Source organism: Schistocerca americana, chromosome 2, assembly GCF_021461395.2.
Source record: "Schistocerca americana isolate TAMUIC-IGC-003095 chromosome 2, iqSchAmer2.1, whole genome shotgun sequence".
Lineage (NCBI taxonomy): Eukaryota > Metazoa > Arthropoda > Insecta > Orthoptera > Acrididae > Schistocerca > Schistocerca americana.
Genome location: NC_060120.1, coordinates 530,516,791 through 530,541,338, shown reverse-complemented (window position 1 = coordinate 530,541,338; position 24,548 = coordinate 530,516,791). Strand labels below are relative to the sequence as shown.

Below are 24,548 nucleotides of genomic sequence, written 5' to 3'. Positions count from 1 at the left end.
CAGAACCTACCTTTTCTTCACGCTCGTAATGTTGCTTGAGAGCTGTTAGGAACGTATGGTGGCGGTATCCACAAATAGCTATCCACTGATCCCGTTCTCGCCACCGTGACAACATATCGTTCCATTAACGGGTTTGATAGTTCGGCGTTACACTGAAAACAGTCCTAAAGCCCTAAACGTGCCTTCGGGTCACAAAGGTTTCACTAGCGTGATTCGCTCATTTATTTGCCTCCACTGTGATGCTGACAAACTGCGTGCACATTACACTGAACTATTACGAGTTATAACGAACGTTTACGTAAATGTAGTAGCAATACTGTTCTAAAACAAAATTTTATCATATCAGAAAAATAATCGTGACATTACGCTACAATTACAAAAGACCGAATATAAACGTGAAAGATATTTTATGGCTGAGATGGATTCAGAAATAAAGTCGTATAGCCCCAGCGAAAAATGAGACAGAGCCTTATCCTTCCCGGTATCGATTTGCAAGTTTCTGTGCATAGTGATGATTAAATATTTTTAGGACTAAGTATTTCGTGTCATTAAATCATTGGGAATAAAGCAGGTAAATACGGGTTTAACGTCAGTCGACGATGTCGTTAGCAACTGAGCAAAAGCTCTGACTGAGGGAAGGTAGTCGGTAGTTTCCTCCTCAAAGGACACGTCCCAACATACACCTTAACCGACTTCGAAAAACCATGAAGCATCTAAAACTGTATGACCGAATGGGGATCTGAAGCACCATCAACCCGAATACGAGTCCAGTGCTACCACTGCGCCACGTCACCCGATAATGATCAGTGGAAACAGTGAAGTATTTGTCAACATTACCAATGATCATCGGAGCAAACAATTACGACATTATGTAATCATTGCAGGACAAGGTTTTTTAATAAAATAACTGACGAGGGCATCAGGTAAACCGATTGCGTAAAATCCTAATGCTAGTAATACTGCTTGTAGGAAGAATTTGGACCACGCCCATTTAAAGTCCTGTTAGAAGGGATCGAGCAGTAGAGCGCTAGACAACAGTTTGAGTTTATACGGTCCAGTGGCACCATCATACGTCTGCAGCACATTTTGCATTAGAATGCTAGTAGTTTACACGATTATTCGTTATTAACTATGACGACTACACTCGCAGACATAGGCGGTAAAATTACTTTTAGTTTGAAACTTCCTGGCAGATTAAAACTGTGTGCCCGACCGAGACTCGAACTCGGAACCTTTGCCTTTCGCGGGCAAGTGCTCTACCAACCGAGCTACCCAAGCACGACTCACGACCGGTCCTCACAGCTTTACTTCTGCCAGTATCATCTCCTACCTTCCAAACTTTACAGAAGCCCTCCTGCGAACCTTGCAAGGTTCGCAGGAGAGCTTCTGCAAAGTTTGGAAGGTAGGAGATGAGATACTGGCAGAAGTAAAGCTGTGAGGACCGGTCGTGAGTCGTGCTTGGGTAGCTCGGTTGGTAGAGCACTTGCCCGCGAAAGGCAAAGGTTCCGAGTTCGAGTCTCGGTCGGGCACACAGTTTTAATCTGCCAGGAAGTTTCATATCGGCGCACACACTGCTGCAGAGTGAAAATCTCATTCTGGATACTTTTAGTTTGCGCATCAGGCAAAGCTATCATTTGGTAAGCGAGACAAAAAACAATCTGATTTGCTGATCCGTTGCATTGCCAAACACACGACGAAGGAGTCTGGTCCTCCGAAGTCGGTGATCTGAAGCGGGGAAAGGTAAGGACCGCAATCCTGTGCTATTATAACGTTGTCAATGGTATTCATGAGAGCACTCACCTAGTAACACAGAGGCTATAACCCAACCATTTTATAAAATAAATTGTACCATAACAATATAATAACAGCCATGGCCGAAAAGGAGCAGGAAAAAGGGTAAGATGTGGAAATTGACATCGGGAGCATGGAATGGGGCACTGCAAAAGGACTGAAGTGTCTAGCTGAGCAGCGAGAGCTTGTGACTAGTGAGTCTACTTGCCGTCAACGCGCACGCTCGCCAACTTTTCCGTGACGAAGGAGCACTTGCCGCCGCGAGGAGGGTAGCGCCGGAAGCCGCTAATGGCGACCACTGCCGCGACGACTCGGAAACACGCCCTATTCACTCCTCTGCGTCCCTACGAGGATTCCGTCCAAATGGCGCTCCGCCCTGTGGGGCAGATCGCGGGCCTCTGCGGCCATTAACAGCCCGAGCACTCAGGCTGGAGCACACCGTTGTCTCGGCCCACCCTAACGACAGTCATTAGAACCCACACAGGAACGACCCATGTCTTCTAAGACCTGCTACAGAGTTCCAGCGAAGTGACGCGAAGGCGCATCACGGAAGACCTCGAGTCGGATGTTGGATAGCTTTCTTGTTAGCATGATGGCAATGTGGCATAATTGTCAGTCCCACTTTAAACTGTCCTAAGTTCGATTCCGCACTGACCTTTCTCAAAATATACTGCCACGTTTTTAAATGAGTTTTCAGAAAATTTATCAATTAGGATCAGAAATAGCTATTTTGTAATTTTTGGTCTAGCACACTTAATACCTTCACTTTCATCTCCAGTGCATATAATGCATTCACTGGCCTGATGCTTCCCTTTTTTTATTTTTCCAAGTTCACTACTTGGTTTGTTCCTCGATCTTTAATAGTTATTTCTAAGATCTGGGAGGGATTGTAATAGTCTTGAAGATACAGGTCTGGCCGTCCTCGCTCTCCTTTGTGAGAGGCAGGTAGCTGCCCAGCAGTCAGTAACAATTCTATTATTGCTCTTGCATATCTAGATTTCGGCTACAAAGCCATTTTCAGTGCATCTGAGTTACAATCTAACAAATTCGTATTAGTGCATGTCACCATACGGTGTTAGTGGTGTATAGGCAGAAGGAAAGTTCTGCCTGTACAACAGTAAGATCGTATAGTGACACGTACTACAGCGGTTTGTTGGATTGTAACTAATGCACTGAAGATGGCTATTTATAGCCGAATTCTAGATATTCAAGAGTACTAAGAACTAATGGGATTGATAATAACTGCTGTGTGGCTAGCCTTACTTATAGGTAGTTTATCGGGGGTTAACCCTACAAGTGCAATCCAGAGTCCGTCTGACACTGAAGCTAGTTACAAAGCAAGCGTCATCGAACGTACACAGCCCGCTGCCATCGATGCTGAATTTACATTGGTTGCGACCTGGTAAAGATGGGGACGTTTGAAGTTGTGAGACGTTTAATTTGACGGAAATGGCAAGTGAAAATGGCAAGTATAAAGACGTTTCACTAATGTATGATGCTACACGGCAGGCACTGTTACAAGAATTTAATCGTCGAAGTGACTTTCCTGATGAAAATGATGGTCCCACAGCTGTTACGGGCAATGACGAAATTGATCGGTCCGACGAATCTTCAGACAGCGATGAAGAAAATAGTCACCACGTTAAGGATTGTCACTGCTGGAACACAGCTGTCCCTAATAGTTCAAACCTGTCAGCTGTCGATAACACTGTAGTCCATATTCCAAGAGCATGGAAATAATGAATGCATTTATGAATAACTGAGAACATCTCAAAATACTGTATTTGAATTATATGTGCTTTTCGTTAAATGAATAACACCATCTAATTAAACTGCACCTTCTTCAGAGCGGGATCACATGCAAGTTTCATCAGTGAAAAGCTTCCACGGCAGTCTTGTTTGGGTCTAGCTTTAGATGCATTTTAACTAATTTTGACTAAGTACATAACAGAGGAGAAATACAATGTGTTTAGTATATGAGATCCAACTTCATTAGAAAATATTCTACACGTAAGCAATTTCTCCAGGAAATAAGAGGGTCACAGTTCGTGTAACAATTCCAGAGGTATACAGGGTTAGCCATTTATATTGATTATTAAATAATAAGATCGGTAAATAAGCGACCCTAGGTGTTGCCTCAACGTCAATATTGGCTCTGGAGTAAACAAGCTCGGCGCCCTCAGCTCTAAATACTTACGGTAGTTTCATTGGCAAGCTGGTCATATATGGGAGGTAGAGGAGAAGCACGCGGGGGGGGGGGGGGGGGGGGGGGCGCATCAGCAGCGGAGATATGTAGAGCAGGAGGAAACGTGCAGTGCAAGCGCTCACTCACGACTCGTCTATATTGTGAGCCCGGCGTCCTTACAGTAATTTAAAGCATGGCCTGGACTGCCGAGGGAAGCTGAAGTTCAGCATTCATCTCCTGTCCGATCGCCCGAGGTATTACAAGTTCGATACACTACGATGCCGGAAAAGGAAGACTCATACTTTATCAGCTTCATCACGGTACTACGTACACTGAAAATTACTCAACGTGAAAAACCATCCAACACGTTAATTTATATAAAAAGGCTTCGCCTTCGCAAAACAAGTTGCAAACTCCGTCTTGCGATATCAGATCACAAATATTTTGTGTGGCAAGATTTTCAGGAGTCCGGGGTAATGGCTCTTCCACAAAATGTACGCTCTATTACTGTGCTTGCGATGACTTGTGTCGCAGCGAACGTGTAATTGTAAGCGAGAAGCTGACCATTGTTATTTTGTTTCGGTATTCTTTTAGGCTACAAGTGATAATGGTCGTCGGCCCTGAAATCTTTGTTGTGGTGGCAGGCCTGTTTCTTAGCCCCACGTCTACGTAAATGGTAGTAACTGATCTGTAGCGTAGCTTAATGTTGACATTTGCGCCGCATAAACTGCAAAGTTAATTCAGAAAACCTACGTCAGATATTGGACAAGTCTCCGACGAGTATTTTGATGTACTTATGTACTCAGCTATCAAAAAAGAAACGGGGATGGCTCCACTAGGAAATGTTTACCTTTTCTGGGACCCAGCTTGCTACGCCCCCCCCCCCCCCCCCCCCCCGTGTTGCAGCTCGTGGTGTAGGCTAGGGAGAAAGGTGGCTATGAGCTGGCGTAGCCGACAAATGTGACGTCATTGGGGAGCAGTTCCGGAACTAACACAGGGAACGAGTAATCAGCTGTTACGTAGATTTGACGTTACTGTGTCTTGTACCTTCGCTTCCACACATGCTAAAGAATCATTTATTTTAGTGCATACCGCACATACTTCTTCCGATTACAACAGCTTTCCTTTTGTTTTCGGATAGCGCCACAATGACAAATCTGACTTAATTCTGCCAATGGGTTCGCTATTTTACATACTATTCCAATTTATCCTGTTTACAACCGCTATCTCGTATTCTACACGTTTTTAGCATAATTTTGGAACACCCGGTATTTCAAAAATTACACCGTTTGTCTACATTTTAGTGTCGGTTTATAATGTCTGTTCTGAAGTAGTTTAGGGAGCAGTTCTGAAGTTTTAAATTAATGTTGTTCAGCGTCCTTAGCCAGATTCGCAAATGTGGCTCGTAAATTCAAGTGCAACAAATTTTTCCATCATCGATCTTTGTAAGTTTCACTGTAAACTGAAAGTACACTAAGCGAGACAATTATCACTTGTTTCTGACCAGACGCAAATAGCTGAACTTTATGGCGTCTACATGTGAAGGCCACACAGTAAGCCTCGAAAACAGGATATAAGCCCCGCACGAAGAACAATTGGCAATAGAAAAACGCATTCTGATTGCATAATGTATTTTCTATGTGAATACTGAATGCAATTCAACTGCGATAAAGACACACAAGGAAGGAGTTGCGACCAGCCCGAAGATATGACGAAGTGAACACTGTGCAACTGATCCCTATTTGTCTGCTTTTGTTCTATGTGAGGGTTCGAGGCGAGCGATTCAAATTATCGCGCATGCACTATTGGGGTCAGTAAACGGAAAATTGTTCATTTTCACTAAGTAAACATAAGTATTCGAGGGGAGCTTTCTATTTCGGCTGCAGCCTTCGCACTGTCGCCAGCGGACCAACGGTTCACTGACGAATTGCTATTAACACAGCTCCTGAATTATACAGTATAGTGACTTGTTCTCTATAATACCTCAGTATTTTCACCTTTGCTACAATTTTCACCACATTTCGCTCTTTAAGATATGATTTACTGAAAATGCCGAGCAGGTACGGATTGGAATTTGGTTTACGGGTTAAACATTTCGAAAAGCGTACCGCTATTCGGTGCCATTTCTATTTGAATTATTTTGTATATACACCAGTATCACGCCCACCGAGGTATGGAGCAATGTATTAGTCTACCACAATAATATTGCACCTGTCTGTGGGCGTTTCGGTTGGCTTATTGCGAGTTTTTAACGTTATATTTCACGATCACATGAACCACTTGACAGTATATGCATAAGTCTTAAAATTTTTCACAATGCGATCCGTTTTCCTTAGTCACTGCTCTTAATGTCAGCCCGTGATTCCGATAACGGCCACGGGAGGCCAATTGTAATAACATCGTTGTCGGGTAATAAGGTAGTACGGCAGTTCTGTATTTCCCAACGACGTGGTGGTGTAATATGCAGAGGTGCATTCGTCCGTTACTTTTTCATAACGAAACGTCTGAGTGGAGACTGATATAGCAGCAATCAAGCAGCCACTTTTAACAGAGGCTTCTAATGATGACTTCGCTGCCCTCCTCGTGGGTCGCATGTTACACTTAGTTTTGTTCACAACAAGGCAAAAACCGGCTTACAAGAACTCAAAGTACGGTCTTTAAACCAGCTACACACATAATACACTGCAAAAATGCAATCGACGTAAGACTGATAAGAGATCTCTATGTGGCATTTGGCTACTTTACGAAAAGTGTGAAGTCATCCACATTTAAGTCTTCGTTCTTCCCGGTCGCTGTTCGAGAGTGGAACGGTAGAGAAGTAAACGTCATTGGATGAAACCTCTGCCAGACAATTGTTAATTCACAGTAATCATGTAGCGTCTGATAAGGAAATGAAAACGAACATCTGAACGTTACATTCTACTAGACAGAGAGCGCGCCGAAAACTAAACTGTATTAAGAAATCCAGGACCGCTACGTACGAACTAAGTTTACTCACGTTCGCGTGACTGGTCGGCATGTCGCCGGGGTCCAGTGGGTGTTTGTGGTTCGGGGCGACGTAGCAGTAGACGCAGCGGCAGCGCTGCTCAGTCATCGCAGCGCCGAGAGACAACACGCGTACCGCACTGGCTGCTGGCGCGCCACGGACTGAACCGGCAGCCTGGCGCACAGCTGGTGTGACGCACCCGTCCGGCCGCTTCCCGCGCGCACCGCTTCTACGAAACGACGCCGCGTCGAGCAGCTGCCGCCTCGCGTTCACTGTGGCCACGTGCGCACTCATCCTCGTGGCCAGCCCAGTCGCACCACACTTCAGCCTCATCTATATTTTCGACAGCGCCGTTCGAGCTAATGCCCATCATTTGACTCGCCACCTGATCGGAGTGGAACAAAACATTGCGCACAGTATTGCCACTCTTGGCGAGCTTGCAGTCTTAGCTCATTCGGCCGCGTTCCCACTCGCGCACACTCAGTAATGCCAACTCGTGGAATTTCCCTGGGCTTCTCGGTGGATTACGCAGCACAATTTCGTCAGGCGATGTGGACGTCAGAATTTACAAGAAAGAGAGTAGCGCTTTTCCGCATGGTGAAGCCCCTGCATAGCGAGTCATCATTGTTACTATAGAGGGAGAACGGTTAAGAACAATAATACCTTTACTTGATAAGAACCGACCAAAAGGCGGCGTGTCTCTCCTGAGAGCAGTCACGTGCTTTTTCTCTGCTGTTTGGGCAGATATTTTCAATTGCGTATTTGCTATGCGTAGCTGGAGTCATCCCAAACAGATAGTGCTCATGACGTCGTTCATGCGGCTCCCAGTGTCAACGGAAATCGTCGGTTTGTTTCTCGCTACAAACAAAATTATTTTAAAATTGGAATTTTCCGAGCCCATTCAATAGACCGGTCCGAAATTAGTCTAGTGCTAAATTCGTTTTATCGATATGTACTAACAGGGATAGTAAAATGAAAAGAATAACCACTACTCCACCTGGATGGGCCCACCCTGGCCCGGCGCCCACTGCTATCGCAATGCAGAAGCAGCGCTGTCTGGTAATTGCTAGAGTACATGTTATTTGTCGTGTTTTGTTTTACTGTCCTTGTTAATATATAGCGACAATATCAATATCGCACTAGACTAATTAATGTTGATCCGTTCAATTGAATGGGAACGTAGAATTCTGCTTTAAACATTTTGGTTGTAACAGGAAACAAACAGAAGATTTCCGTCGATAGTGGAAGTGACGAACACTGTTTCTTTGGGAGATATAGTAAATATCTGCCGAAACATCATAAAAAAGCGCATGGCGACTCTTAGGAGAGAGACCCTAGCGGTGCACTTTAAGTATCCTCTGCACACATCGGATGCAGCCACCAATTAACGCTACATCTTAGGTGCGAGTGTGAGGTTTTCTAAATGCTTGCTTAGCGTGTATTGAGAACAGACGTCGATACCAGCCCGATGTTCACCTAGCGGGGTAGGAAAACCCGCCTAAAAACCACATCCAGGCCGGCATATACATCAGCCCTCGTTCTTAATCGCGAGGCTGATTCAATCCAGGTCAGGCTTGTCTTCCTGGTCAAAGAAACAGCGGGTTAACGCGATAGGCTGTTCGGGAGGTGTCTCATACTTTAACAATTATTTTTAATAAAAGTTGCGCACAGTGCTATTAAATGCGGAATGGTGAGTATACATTTGCACAGGACAAACATTTACATAATCAAATGCGGCGCTAAATAACTTGCTCCACGGAAAAGGACTCCCAGAAGACAAAACCTTAGCTCTGATCGCAGAATCGAGAGATAAACTCGGAAATAAAGAACATCGACAACTAGCAAAAAATTAACTCTCCCAAAACCAACGAAATGTCCAGTAGATTTGTAAAATCCAGTACTTTCCAGTTTTTAAATGGTCCACGAAGAGAGGATATTCTTTAAGTAACTAACAGGACACTGTTCCACGAAGAGCTCTAAATCTCCTTAATCTCTAAGAATAAAGATGATCCTACGACGAAGAAGCCTATAGCGTACGCTGACGAAATTTGGACCCATTATTCGAAAGGCCGTGATTACTTTCCAACACTAGTACTAAACATCACCACGTCGTGCTGATCGCTTGAACGAAACTAATTGCTAATAACATCTCAGCCCAAAGGCTGGTCTGAATAACACAGTGCTTTGCTAGGCCTGCTCCCTGCTACGATTTACCTCATTCAGCTAGTTCCAGCGGAGGACCTACAATTTTAAGCGGACTTTGAACCACGGTGCATTTCAGCATTTGTCACACTGACAAATCAATGCCATATGTAAAAGGCGCGCTGAGTGACAGGATGAGATCTTAGCACTGACTGCAGATTGAGAACCGGAGATTGAATTTGTCATCTGGCACTACCCATTAACCCACCCAAGCCAAAGAAAAAAAATGAAAAACTGAAACTGATTTCAGAACTATCTGATTCCACTAAACTTTTCTTTATACAATTCTCCTATGTTCATGTGTTGCGTTTTACCTTCACAAACTGAAAAATAAAACACAGTCCTCCCTAAAGCAGACATTTAGTCTTGTTTAAGAGGAAATAAGTACCTATTTCCAAGCAGAGATCACGAATCAGAACTGTTAGTTCTAGTAAAAGATACTCCATTGCAATGCTTGTACTAATTTGATGAAAAAAGAGTTTCCATTCTGATCCTATTGTCTCCATATGATATGCTTCCTCAAGAAACGTAATGAACATGGGCTGTACCATAGAGAAACACAGGCGAAAATAAACAGGCATCCCTTGTGTCGCCTTCCAGTTGGAAGATCAGAACATGAAAAACTTTTCAGACAGGACAGAAACATGGTCGTAGCTCACACGGGGAAACGACGAATACGGAAAGAAGATGACATACTGGAAAGGAGATGCGCTGATAAGTACTGCAGGGGAGGAAACACAAGCAGGAGTGGTTCTGACCGTAGTAGGGAGGGCCCTAATTACGCACAAACATCTCAACTAGAAATGACTTTCGCCACCAAGTTTAAAACTCTTGTTGGCGTTAGCAATGCGCTCAAATTTCGAGAGCAGCCTTTCCAAGAACAAATAGAACACCGTTAACTGTAAGGCAAATATAATATTACAGAAACGAACATGCGAGAAAAAAATTTAACGAAAAGAATGCATACATCTGATAAGATACTTCAAGATAAGCAGGAAAGTACCGCACAGCTAATAAGGAAACCACAAGAAACTGATACTTCGCTTTATCGTCAAACATACTGTCGACAGTTAGATAGCTCGGACTTAATGGGAGTGTTGTCAGGAGAAAGTTGTTTATCAAGAACCATGGAAACGGCCGCAGTCCATCTCGAAAAAGCAAATAAGGATTAGCAACGACTATACTGTGTTCGACCCGCCGCCCTCTAGTATACGAAACTAGTGTCTTAGCATTGCGACATCCCGTAATGAGGCACATGACTGTGGCGTTGAGAAGGATGCTGAACACTTCGTATGTTACTGTCTAGAACTGTGCAGGTCACATTAGTGGGTACATATTCAAATGTACTCGGAAAACAACCTTGATTTGTCTCTTCCGTTTCTTCCAATTCATTTCAGATTTCCAAGCGCTGATGTATACCAAGATTATTCCTTGCCTCTCTCTATCATCAATTTCTGTATTAGGATGTTTTCTTATTGCAATGTCAATCGCTGCTGAGGTACAGCTGTGTGGTAACTACCGTCGTCAGTCTACTGTTTTGCTGTTTACTTGTTCAATATAATTACTCATAATCGTCTTCAGATAAACTTTACATTTTTCAAATGGTTCAAATGGCTCTGAGCACTATGGGACTTAACATCTGTGGTCATCAGTCCCCTAGAACTTAGAACTATTTAAACCTAACTAACCTAAGGACATCACACACATCCATGCCCGAGGCAGGATTCGAACCTGCGACCGTAGTAGCCGCGCGGTTCCGGACTGCGCGCCTAGAACCGCTAGACCACCGCGGCCAGCTTACATTTTTCCCAAAGGACAATAACAAACAGGCTAATTTCGCAAAATGTTACATCTGACCCCGCGCGCTTTTGCGTAGAATAACATTTCTTTTCCACGAAGTACTAACTATTTGAAAATCACTTTTACTCGTGTAGTCTTCACGTGTCATCATATTTAACATTCAAGAGGATCTACCTCGAATTGCCGTCGTCTTTTAAATGAGAAACTGCATCCGGCAGACCGCTACACCATACCAAAATATCCATTAAAGTGTCCGCAAACTCTTCACACAGCTCAAATGGCACTGACGTGTTACGCCGCCATGACAATTGTACACAACTTCTGCGCTTGTATTACAAAAATTATATCCAGCAAATAAACTTGTCAAACATTCATTACGTCAAATGGAACTCTGTTCACAACTAGCTCTCTCTCTCTCTCCCCTCCCTCACCTCCCCCCCCCCCTCTCTCTCTCTCTCTCTCTCTAAAACAACACACACACACACACACACACACACACACACACACACACACACACTCTTAATTCGGTTAAGCAGCGAACTCGAGAGAAGTGTTTACTTACAGCAAAGTGTTCTGGTACAAGAGAAAGCAAAACCGTGCATATTACAGTATTTATCTGCGGACGAGACGCTAATGTAATGAATCTGCGTTTAGTTTTGCTGACGAGAGTGGTGCAGTAAAAGAGAAACGAAGTAAATCTGACCTGGCGCCTGAAGTAATCACTGTAATTGCGGTGTTGAGCGCACAGTTTCAAAGAAAGTTTAACGCCGCCCAGGCGCCAGCCAGAAAAATTTCCACTCCATGTTGTGAGGACCAACACTAAAACGTAACAACGTAACCGATTCGAGTTTATCTTCTGCCTGTAATAACCTCATCGTGGACGGGACGTTTAACACCAATTTACATTTCTTTCTTTTTTTAACTGCGAAATCTACTGTTCAGTGCATAGCACTGGAAACTTCGTACCGATGTTAGTTATAGCCACTCTCTTTCTTATCCCATTTATGTATCAGCTACTCTCTCTCTCTCTCTCCCTCTCTCTCTTATTCCAGTCAAGTAAGAGGCGGGGGTAAAATTAACTTATACCTACGAAGGTGCCCTGATTTATTTCACATGAAATGTATTCCCAGTTGCGAACATGGGCAACCATCAGCTGTATAATGGAATGACGACAATGAAAATTTGTGCCTAACCGCGACTCGAACCCGGATTTCCTTCTTATCGCGAGCGGTCGCTTTACCTTTAGGTTACTCACGTCCAGACCCAAGCTTCCGCACGTCGTCAGCCACGTGTCTACAACCTGTACCCGTACATCCATTATGTATATTCCCGTACAGGGGAGACATTTTACTTCAAAGTCGCTTGCCTGAGCACTGCAATATCGTATTGATTTACTTTATCCTCTTGACCCCTACGCTAGACGTACGACAGCACAATTGTTGCAAATTCTACCTCTAATACCGGTATCGAAATATACTTCAGAGAGTTCCGAGAGAAGGATTCGTTGAGCATTTGTTACACTCTTATTCGAGCATGTGCTGCACTTCCGTATGTGCTGCACCGCCCTTTACGATCCTTATGCACTACACTTTTCCACATCACCTCAACTAATTCTTTCATCTGCATTCTCTACTCTTCATTTCACTAAACTGTTCCGTTTCGTATCACTTCGTGACAGGCGCAGAAAGTTACCGCTTCTGTTGTAGATGGACATTATTAGTTTTCTCTTTCGTTAATGAGCACTACTTTGCATTGTTTTCAAGGGAAGCTGCCATTCAATAAACAAAGATGAGATGATACCCAAATCGCTGTGTTTCCTTACTATCAAGTGAAGATAATTTCTTGTCGACGATAGCATCGTCATCGAACCATTTTGGAGTGCTGTTGAGGCTACATGACAGTTAACGTATGATACAGCTGAAAGGGATTATTACGATGAGTAGTTATAAGGATTTAATTATCACTTCGAGAAAATAAATTTACGTAGCAATTTGACTGTTTGCAGGTTTGCGTGCCATTTTGTTTTAGTTACTCTAGTGGTCTGCTTCGGTAGTGTCACGTGAGAATTTCATTAGCTTCACTCATGTAGCTGCACTTCAACTGCGTTCGGAAAAGCAAGCAGCAGATCTTCTCCCGTGCAAGATTGAAGTGCGCAGATGACACACCAGTAGACGCTGCATGGTCTGTTTTCTCCGCAGTCACTGTTTGTGGTATCCACAGGGAAGCGCCATTTCTGGAGGTTACTCCGGATCTTCCTACTCCAGAACAATGACGGCTGAGTGACCTCCACGGTCCAGTTCTGTTCATGCCAACGTGGGAGCGTTTCCAAAGGAAGGCCGGGTGAAGTTATTGTCAAATCGAGATATTCATAATTGTTTCCTTGCTGTAGCTGCTGCTTTTTGCAAGACTGAAGTGATCTTAAGGAAACTGGACCCCAACCTCGGGGCGGCCAGAACATGGCCCTGCAATGGGTGGCTTTCCCAATGAGCCTAATTTGTTCTCTCCGCGTTGGTCGCTGTGTTGCAGCGAATATCTGGTGGTGCTATGCCGGTGAGTTGATCGAGTTAACAAGTGGCGCATGCTTCAAAAAAGCCTGTCATAAGTCTACTCACTCCGTTTAGCACCCTGGTAACTAAATATCTGTGGGTAGATTTTTATCAGGCTAGGCACACAAACTCTGCATCACTGTAGCATGTTGCTAGCGCTTTCGTTCTTGAGTTCGTGGTGGAGAGCCCTACGTGCTACCAGTGATGTTGTGAAGGATGTTATTTCTGGCTTCTATCTCCAGTCTCGTATTGTTGTAATGCTGCTTGTATGTTAAGAGTTCGATCCAGAGTGACTTCCAGATATTTTGGATAGGTTTTTTTACTAACTGTATCCATTGCCACGTGATGGTAAATTGTCAACTTGTCCGATTGCGTTGTCCTTTACTCTCTAATGCCAGATCATCGGCTTACTTCTTGTGTTCGCGGGATGTGGTTGGTCATTGCTACAACTGTTAAATAACATTCATGAAAGAACTCTTCCTTGTGGTACATCATTTCTTCGACGTCTCAGTCGACTACGCATGCCTAATAAAATCTTCTGTTTTGGAGTAAACTTTGAATAAGATGGGTGAAACTATAATCTTTCGTTATCCTGTCGATTTTCTGTGACAGTGCATGGTGACTGACAGCGTCACAAGTAGTCGTCAGGTCGGTAAAAGTTACGTGTGTAATGTTCCGAGTCATCCTCAGTAAATTGCCTGATTTTGAGGACCTAAAACGCGCAGCTTTTTCCTGCTCTTGCTGTTGTATTAGGAATAACTCTACAACAAGAATCTAACGATTCAGCAATATTAGTTCGAAGATTTTGAGCATGTGGCACAACAAGGATATTATCCTTCAGTTTTCTGACGACTTTCCAGTTTTTAAGGAAGTTATCACAAGTAATTTTCTCTATGTTTTGAGTAAATTACAGGCTTTTATACGTTGTTGAAAAGAGTCAAAATCAACTCTCTCTTTTCTTCCTGATGGATCGGTATACAGTTTTGCATAGCATCATATGCAAGAGCCAATCTAAGAAGACGGACTGTGCGTATTTATGTTTACTGTTTACAACATCCCGTATTTCGAAAAATGTAAATACTGTTCGATCTTAGAATACGCTATAGGGTCCAGCAATGGCAGACGTTAGGTATAGACTGATCAATAATTAGACTGAGGAGAGAAAAGTCATGCGACAGAGATTTACACACACACACACACACACACACACACACACACACACACACACAGATGGCAGTAGTATCGTACACACGGTACAAAAGAGCGATGCATTGGCGGAGCTGCCATTTGGTGCTCAAGTGATTCACGTGGAAAGATCTCCGAGGTGATTATGGCCGCACTACGGGAATTAACTGACTCTGAACGCGAAATGCCGGCCGTTGTGGCCGAGCGGTTCTAGGTGCTTTAGTCCGGAACCACGCGGCTGCTACGATCGCAGTTTCGAATCCTGTCTCGGGCGTGGATGTGTGTGATGTCCTTAGGTTAGTTAGGTTTAGGTAGTTCTAAGTTCTAGGGGACTGATGACCACAGCAGTTAAGTCCCATAGTGCTCAGAGTCATTTGAACCATTTTTTTTCTTTTTTTGCGACCGTAGCGGTCGCGCGGTTCCAGACTCTAGCGCCTAGAAACGCTCGGCCACCCCGGCCGGCCGAAAATTGGTGTTGTTGGGCTATAGCAGCAGACGACCGACGCGAGTGCCCCTGCTAACAGCACGACATAGCCTGCAGCGTCTCTCCTGGTCTCGTGACGATAATGGTTGGATCCTAGACGACTGGAAAACCGTGGCCTGGTCAGATGAGTCTTGATTTCAGTTGGTGAGAGCTGATGGTAGGTTTCGAGGGTGGCACAGACCGCACAAAGCCATTGCCAACAACGCACTAAGCTGGTGGTGGATCCATATTAGGGGAGGCTGTGTTTACACGGAGTGCATTGGGTCCTCTGGTCCAACTGGTTATGTTCGGCTACTTGGAGACCATCTGTAGCCATTCATGGACTTCATGTTTTCACACAAATATGTCACGTCACCGGGCCACAGTAGTTCGCGACTGGTTTGAAGATCGTTCTGGGCAGTTTGAAGGAATTTGGCCACCCAGATCGACCGACATGAATCTTATTGAACATTTAGGGGACATAATCGAGAGGTCAGTTCTTGTACAAAATCCTGCACCGGCAACACCTTCGCAATTATGGACGGCTATAGAGGCAGCATGCCTCAGAATTTCTGCAGAGGACTTCCAACGACTTGAGTCCACGCCAGGTCGAGTAGCGGCACTACGCTGGGGAAAAGGTGTTCCGCCACGATAATAGGAGGTACCCCGTGACTTTTGTCACCACAGTGTGTGTGCAACCGTTGCTTTATCGTTCTAATAAACAGATGTACTGTACTTTGCGTTCCTTCCAATCACGTGAGACTATTGGCTTCGAGAGAGATTCTCGACAGATACGAGCTAAGGAAAGGGTTAACGCAGCAGAGTATTCATACGTAAATCTAATAGCGATTCTGCCAAGACCATGCGCGCTGTGCGTTTGAGGTTAATATCAAATGTTTTTGAATACAGAGAGTGCTTGTTCGAGTATCGAGTTTGGGAGGTTGCGCGGCCTGGAAGCTTAGGCGCCGGTGGCAGCTGGCTGGCTACGGCTGCGGTTATCGGCGCTGGCACAGCAGAGCTCGGCTCGGCACAGGGAGTGGCTGTGCTGGGTCTGGGGTCGGCTGACGCCGCGGTATTGATCTGGCGACACCCTGACACCCCGGCGGCCTTCGAGGCGACGCGTCGCGGCTGGGGCCCTGCTGCACGCCCAGACACAGCGCAGCTCCGGAGATGCGCTCCAGCGGGGCCCTGCAACCGGGCCTTCACGACAGGATGCTGGCAGTCTCACGGGCAAGCACACGCACTACAGCTGAGGGTCAACTGCGAAACAGAGATGCTGGCTGTTGCCACGCGTATCCTATAATGTTCCAGTGCACTATCAGTGTGGGAAAGTGCGCTGCTATCGAGTCCTACTCTTAAATTCAAAACTAACAGTAAATTAGCCGTCTTTAAGTTATAGAAAACGTGATATGCTATTACTAGGGAATATTTAAAAACTAACATTGCAAAAAGTCTTCCGAATATTTTCTTATTCTGTAATAATATTTTCACCGGGGAAGATCACTTTGGATTCCGTAGAAATATTGGAACACGTGAGGCAATACTGACCCTATGACTTATCTTACAAGAAAGATTACGGAAGGGAAAACCAACGTTCCTAGCATTTGTAGACTTAGAGAAAGCTTTTGACAATATTGATTTGAATACTCTCTTTCAAATTCTGAAGGTGGCAGGGGTAAGATACAGAGACCGAAAGGCTATTTACAATTTGTACAGAAACCAGATGGCAGTTATAAGAGTCGAGGGGCACGAAAGGAAAGCAGTGTTTGGGAAGGAAGTGAGACCGGCTTGTAGCCTTTCCCCGATGTTATTCAATCTGTATATTGAGCAAGCACTAAAGGAAACAAAAGAAAAATTTGGATTAGGTATTAAAATCGATGGCGAAGAAATAAAAACTTTGAGGTTCGTTGATGAGGTTGTAATTCTGTCAGAGACAGCAAACGACTTGGAAGAGCAGTTGAATGGAATGGACAGCGTCTTGAAAGGAGGGTATAAGATGAACATCAACAAAAGCAAAACGAAGATAATGGAATGTAGTCGAATTAAGTCGGGTGATGCTGAGGGAATTAGATTAGGAAATAAGACACTTAAAGTAGTAAAGGAGTTTTGCTATTTGGGGAGCAAAATAACTGATGATGGTCGAAGCAGAGAAGATACAAAATGTAGACTGGCAATGGCAAGGAAAGTGTTTCTGAAGAAGAGAAATTTGTTAACATCGAGTATTGATTTAAATGTGAGGAAGTCGTTTCTGAAAGTATTTGTATGGAGTGTAGCCATGTATAGAAGTGAAACATGGACGATAAATAGTTAGGACAAGAAGAGAATAGAAGCTTTCGAAATGTGGTGCTACAGAAGAATGCTGAAGATTAGATGGGTAGATCACATAAATAATGAGGAGGTATTGAACAGAATTGGGGAGAAGAGGGGTTTGTTGCACAACTTGACAAGAAGAAGGGACCGGTTCGTAGGACATGTTCTGAGGCATCAAGGGATCACATATTTAGCATTGGAGGGCAGCATGGAGGGTAAAAATCGTAGAGGAAGACCAAGAGGTGAATACACTAAGCAGATTCAAAAACATGTAGGTTGCAGTAAGTACTGGGAGATGAAGAAGCTTGCACAGGATAGGGTAGCATGGAGAGCTGCATCAAACCAGTCTCAGGACTGAAGACCACAACAACAACACATTCTGTAATAGCTAAACAAAGAATTAAAACGTGTAATTATTACTTAAAACACAGGGAGCGAAGGGCTATTTACCACGTGTACAGAAACCAGACGCCAGTCATAAGAGTTTAGGTGCATGAAAAGGAAGCAGTGATTAGAAGGCAGTGAGACAGGGCTGTATCCTAACGCCGATGTTATTCAATCTTTATGTTGAACAAGCAGTAAAGGAAACTACAAAAAAATTTGGAGAAGGAATTAAAGTTCAGGGGGAATAAATAAAAACTTTTGAGGTTGCCGATGACGTAATTCTGTCAGAGATAGCAAAGGACTTGGAAGAAAAGTTGAACGGAATGGACAGTGTCTTGAAAGGATAATATAAGAACAACATCAAGAAAAGCTAAACAAGGATAATCGAGTGTAGTCAAATGAAATCAGGTGATGGAGAGGAAATAAGATTAGGAAACGAGACCCTTAAAGGATAATCGAGTGTAGTCAAATGAAATCAGGTGATGGAGAGGAAATAAGATTAGGAAACGAGACCCTTAAAGACGAGGTCTGCTATCAGGGCAGCAAAATAACTGATGACAAGAAAGGCGTTTCTGAAGAAGAGAAACTGGGTAACATCAAATATAAACTTAAGTGTTAGGAAGTCTTTTCTGAAGGTATTTGTCTGTGGTGTAGCCATGTATGGAAGTGAAACATGAACGATGAATAATTTAGACAAGAAGAGAATAGAGGTTGAAATGTGGTGCTACAGGAGAATGAAGATTGCATGGGTAGATCACATAACTAATGAGGTGGTACTGAATAGAATTGGGGAGACAAGAAATTTTTTGGCACAACATGACTAACCGATCCGGAAGTGTGTGTGTGTGTGTGTAGGGGGGGGGGGGGGGGAGGGCTAAAAATCTTAGAGGGAGACCAAGAAATGAATACAGCAAGCAGATTCAGAAGGATGTAGGGTGTAGTAGTTATTCGCAGATCAAGAGGGTTGCACAGGATAGAGTTGCATGGAGACTGTATTAAACCAGGCTTCGGAATGAAAACCACAGCAACAAGATTTACCTCCGGAAAATATGGTTCCTAATTTAGGGTTTCCTAGCTACGCGTTGTAAATAAACACTAAAATTTGATTAATTAATAACATAGCGTTTATTCGCACCAAACGTTTGTTTCAAAGGTAAAGAATGCTGTATAGCTGTTGGTAACTCTGCAGACGTTTCAGTCGTAATAAGTTTTCGGACGTGGAGCAGCTACTACTCGGTCAAGCAGCTCGTCAACTGGCATGACATGGTTGGGTGCACCCCGTTTCGGTCCTTCCGTCAAGGAAAAGTCCCTGCCAGTACCAAATCTTCAAAATGGTTCAAATGGCTCTACGCACTATGGGACTTAACATCTGAGGTCATCAGTCCCCTAGACTTAGAACTACTTAAACCTAACTACATCACACACATACATGCCCGAAGCAGGGTTCGAACCTGCGACCGTAGGAGCAGCGCGGTTCCGGACTGAAGCGCCTAGAACCGCTCGGCCATATCGGCCGGCACCTAACTAACCTAAGGAAATCACACACATCCATGCCCGAGGCAGGATTCGAACCTGCGACCGTTGCAGCAGCGCGGTTCTGGACTCAAGCGCCTAGAACTGCTCGGCCACAGCGGCCGGCCCTGCCAGTACCGTATGCAGTTAGCCGCTCTAGCCACTCAGCTACTGATGCGGACAAGTTACAGACCGAGAACTTCAAAACTCAGTACTTTCTGAACAAAAACACAGATTAATTACGAGACTAAAATATTGCCCCACGCTTCTACACACTGGGATTCTGTTATAAAACAAGCAGTAGAAATTAGAATATGCGAAAACAATATCAACTGGGACAACGGCTGTATTCTCACTGGTGCGGTGAAGCGAGCTCTCCATGCTGCGAAGAGAAAATGTTATGCGCTGGCATCACTAGCATAAATATGGACACAATATCTAGCAGTATCACGTAATGATGACGTACGCTGGTCTATCGTAAGCTGTCTACAGGTTGCAAACGGTTACCATAACAATAACCTCTACATTCAGTAAGTCTTTACAAAGACGATGGACGATTTAATCGAAAGCTCGAACTTGTACACAGTTCTGAAGTTACAAGCACACCGAGAATGTTTTATATATCGTACGGGGAGGGGTTGGTCAAAAATACGGGCAATACAGCGGGAAATCGATTGCTGGACATCAATGCAGATGCTAGCCAAGCCTACAGATTTTGCTGTTGGTTCAAAAATGGCTCTGAACACTATGGGACTTAACTTCTGAGGCCATCAGTCCCCTAGAACTTAGAACTACTGAAACCTAATTAACCTAAGGACATCACACACATCCATGCCCGAGGCAGGATTCGAACCTGCAACCGTAGCGGTCGCGCGGTTCCAGACTGTAGCGCCTAGAACCGCTCGGTCACCCCGGACGGCTTTCGCTGTTGCATCTGACCACGAATAACGTCCTTGTAACGCCCTCAATACATCGCAAGTGTCATTCGTGGCCATAACAGTGTTCTGTGTAGTTGTGAGTGCATTATACCGGTCGAAGCTGAGTGAACTCGAACGTGGGCAAACTGTTCGTGCTCGTATTGTGGGCACTTCCGTAACCAAGGGAGTCGAAGCCTTTGGTGTTTCAAGAGGCACCCTATCGAAGATTTATACCGCCTGTAGGGAATGTGAAAAACATCATCCGCTAAGTCACAAAGCGGACGAACGAGTGTGTTGAGTGATGGTGACGGACGGCCATTCATGAAGATTGTGCCAAAAAACAAGAGAAATGTAGCTGCAAAAGTCACTGCAGTATTAAGCGTCACACTCGTGAACACTGTCACCACCAAAACAACACGCAGGGAGCACCATAAGCAGTGAACTGCATGGTGAGCTGGAATTCCAGAACCACACATCAGTGATGCCGATGCCAGTAAAAGAAAATGTGGTGCTGAAACCATAAATGCTGGACTCTGGAGCAATGGAAGGAAGTCATTTGGTCGGATGAGTCTTGTTTCACTATGTTTCCAACTTCGGGCCGAGCTTACGTTCCAAAGAGTGAAACGTGGCGGGGGTTCGGTGAGTATTTGGGCGGCCATATGGTATTCCAGGAGCTCCATGGTTATTCTGCAAGTTCCCATGACTGAAAAAGGATTTTGTGACCATTTCGGCTGATTAGGTCGATCCCATCGTACAGTGTCTCTTCCTCAATGGTGACGCTATGTTCCAAGAAGACGGGGCTTCTGGCCACACAATTCGCATCGTCCAGAACTGGTTTTGTGAGCTCTAGGATGACTTGTAGTATCTTAACAGTCACCAGATCTCAATATTATTTAGCCTTTGTGATCTACTTTGGAAAGAAGGATGCGTGATTGCTGTCCATCTCCATCATCGTTAGCTGAAAGTTCGATTATTTTGTAAGAATAATGATATAAGATTCCCCTGAAAACCGCACAGGACTTGTATTTATCCATTCCGAGATGACTGGAGCTGTTTTGAATGCCAAAGAGTTTACTACAACGCATGAGGAATGAAAATGTGTTATATTTTTGCTAGCATATTTTTGTGCGCCCCGTGTATTACGATTAAAGTGGTTAAACGCTACCAATTATTACCGATGAAATATAACAACCGCTACCTCCGAAAAACGGATTCTATTGAAGAGCGGCATTATTGCAGGAAGATCTGCAGCGGATAGGCTCTTGGTGCAGGGAGTGGCAACTGACCCTTAACATAGACAAATGTAATGTATTGCGAATACATAGAAAGAAGGATCCTTTATTGTATGATTATATGATAGCGGAACAAACACTGGTAGCAGTTACTTCTGTAAAATATCTGGGAGTATGCGTGCGGAACGATTTGAAGTGGAATGATCATATAAAATTAATTGTTGGTAAGGCGGGTACCAGGTTGAGATTCATTGGCAGAGCCCTTAGAAAATGTAGTCCATCAACAAAGAAGGTGGCTTACAAAACACTGGTTCGACCTATACTTGAGTATTGCTCATCAGTGTGGGATCCGTACCAGATCGGGTTGACAGAGGAGATAGAGAAGATCCAAAGAAGAGCGCCGCGTTTGATCACAGGGTTATTTGGTAAGCGTGATAGCGTTACGGAGATGTTTAGCAAACTCAAGTGGCAGACTCTGCAAGAGAGGCGCTCTGCATCGCGGTGTAGCTTGCTGTCCAGATTTCGAGAGGGTGCGTTTCTGGATGAGGTATCGAATATATTGCTTCCCCCTACTTATACCTCCCGAGGAGATCACGAATGTAAAATTAGAGAGATTCGAGCGCGCGCGGAGGCTTTCCGGCAGTCGTTCTTCACGCGAACCATACGCGACTGGAACAGGAAAAGGAGGTAACGACAGTGGCACGTAAAGTGCCCTCCGCGACACACTGTTGCGTGGCTTGCGGAGTATAAATGTAAATGTAGATGTATTCATCGTGGGTCTGTTTAGTCAGCGCAAAGAACCGATGGATAACTGTTTAGCGCGCCGTTAATGCCAAGATAATGAAGGATGGAGCACAAGCTTTGAATAATCAAGAGTAGGGTAGGAAACCGACTGTGGCGTTTTCAGAGGAACCAGCCAAGAATTTAGGAACTTAGGAAGACTACAGATAACTCAAATCTCGACTTTCGGACGGCCATTTGGAAACGGATCTTCACGAAATACAGTCTTGTACGTTAACTACGCTACTATCTAGATCGTTTAGATAGAAATTAGCAGTTAGCGACAGATGCGAGTTATCGAAGAGCTGCCCATTGTGTGCGAGGATGCGAACGGGACCTCGGGCAGTCGGACGAACGCTGGGAGACCCACAGCCAGTGTAGCGCACGCTTCGCTTTCCAGACGGCTGGCGACGCCACACGTGTCACGCACGTGTGAAGCGCCCTGCGGCGCATCCGAGCCGAGGGGAGCAACGTCCCCCACATGTCACAAAGGCCCGCTCTCCAGCGCTTCCTATCACAGCTCGCAAACTCGCGGCCGCGCAATATTCGCCTGCGTAACGCGGGTGCCGGCCAATGGCGAAGCACAATTTTCAAAATCACCACACTACGAAATTTTCAACTGTGCGTTGTCAGATACAGGTAAATATCTAACGCTTTTTTTTATTTTTAAGAGAATGTTGTCCGTCAAAGACGCCAGTAAAGATCAGCAGTCAGCTCTACGGCCGGGGAAAATTTTTATCACACAGCTACATTGTACTGCAATAACAATCTGTGAAAATCTCGTAGCCTTGAAGCCATACTGTGGAAACGGTGCAGTCCGTGGTAAAATCTTGCGCAAAAGCTCCCAGCGTACTGACGCTTTGTCTCCATTTCCAGAGGGAAGACAGACAACAATTCATTGGAACCATACTACAGGACTGCCCGTAAGCAGTCACGTATTAGTCGTGCAAAGACTAGCAGTACTGCATAGCCACCTTCCGTTCTGAAATGCTATCGAGAAAGCATCTGCAGTTATATATACGATCGGATGCTGTAGAAATTCAGCAACTCTACGTACCCGAGTGGGGCGTCAAAAACTGTCATGAAATGATGATCAGAAAACCGTGAAACTCACTCACTCTAAATGTTACCAACGGTGTTTTTTTTCCCCGTTGTTAGCCATTCTGTATCACTGCTGAGCGGGCCTCTCTAAAATGCTTCCAGTGGTTTTATTTCGCGATGCAGCTGGCCATAACGCTCTTCCATAGTTTCTCTATACATCCAGCCATCCAATGAATAGTCTCTTGATACCCCGTACATTCCTACCTTACTCCTGCCACATGTGATCGTGACTTTACAAATAATGAAGGAAGGAAGATGGGACTTAAATGGTCACTGCATACATGTCAGATACGGCCGCTGCGTGAGAGATAATAACTTTGCATATACTAACCAAATGTCCCTTAGCGGCCAAAACCACTAACATGTTGACTCCGTTTGTCGCTGTCTGGAAGACTGTACCGAAGGAGCATAACTCCAAGAATCGCTGCTACGACGTACGAAACTTTTCATCGGAGCTATCGCTGTTAAGATCTTGACTAAATACTAAGTTTATGACGTGAGCGTCGTTGTTTTACAACAAAACGTCATGTACTTGTTTTCACATATAAACATGCCGTCTCATAACGTCGATGTAGTTATGATATTTTCTATGTATTGAGGCGTTCCCTGTGTTTAAAGAAGACGCTACTATCTTACCATCGTCTCTTTACTAAACCATTATTACGTGAAATGTCCACACAATTCCTTCAGATCTCTCAAGCTTACGCTTGTTCCCAGTTATTGTTGAAGATAAACTGTGATATGAGATGAACAGTTGTGAGTTAATGTTTGAACTGTTAATCATTTGGTCAACGAAATTTTTAAAGACGGCAGGTGCAAATGTACCACTTCCCCTATCACACTTACGTGGAGAATTTATGCACCACCAGTCGTCATCACTGAAGATTATTCATGGCTACTTAATAACAACGATTCGTGTAGGGTTGCGCATCATTTTCCTGTGAGAAATGCCACTAACGTCAATCAAGAGACCCACGTTCTTATAGATCAGACAGAGCTCCCCCTAACCATAATTCAACAACCAGCTTCATATCGTCTCATGACAAGCCTTTTTCATCAATTTACACAGATACTCTCTCTGATTACCTTCGGACTAACATTACAATGTCCGGTTAATTCTCTTAAAATTTTATCACAAACCATAAGGAGCCATA

General features: G+C 44.4%; 1 protein-coding gene across 2 annotated transcripts in view; it reads right to left on the bottom strand.

Annotated features, from left to right (window-relative positions):
- LOC124595496 (protein gustavus) overlaps positions 1-24,548 on the bottom strand; it is a 336,961-nt gene that overhangs the window by 144,327 nt on the left and 168,086 nt on the right. Inside the window, exon 1 of one of the 2 annotated variants that reach the window (XM_047134260.1) lies at positions 6,975-7,088. The exons of the other annotated variant lie outside the window; for it this stretch is intronic. Coding sequence (XP_046990216.1) covers positions 6,975-7,070 — 96 coding nt within the window. The 5' untranslated portion in view covers positions 7,071-7,088. Of the gene's footprint in view, positions 1-6,974; positions 7,089-24,548 lie in introns of those variants that run through there. 2 annotated transcript variants of the gene reach the window in all.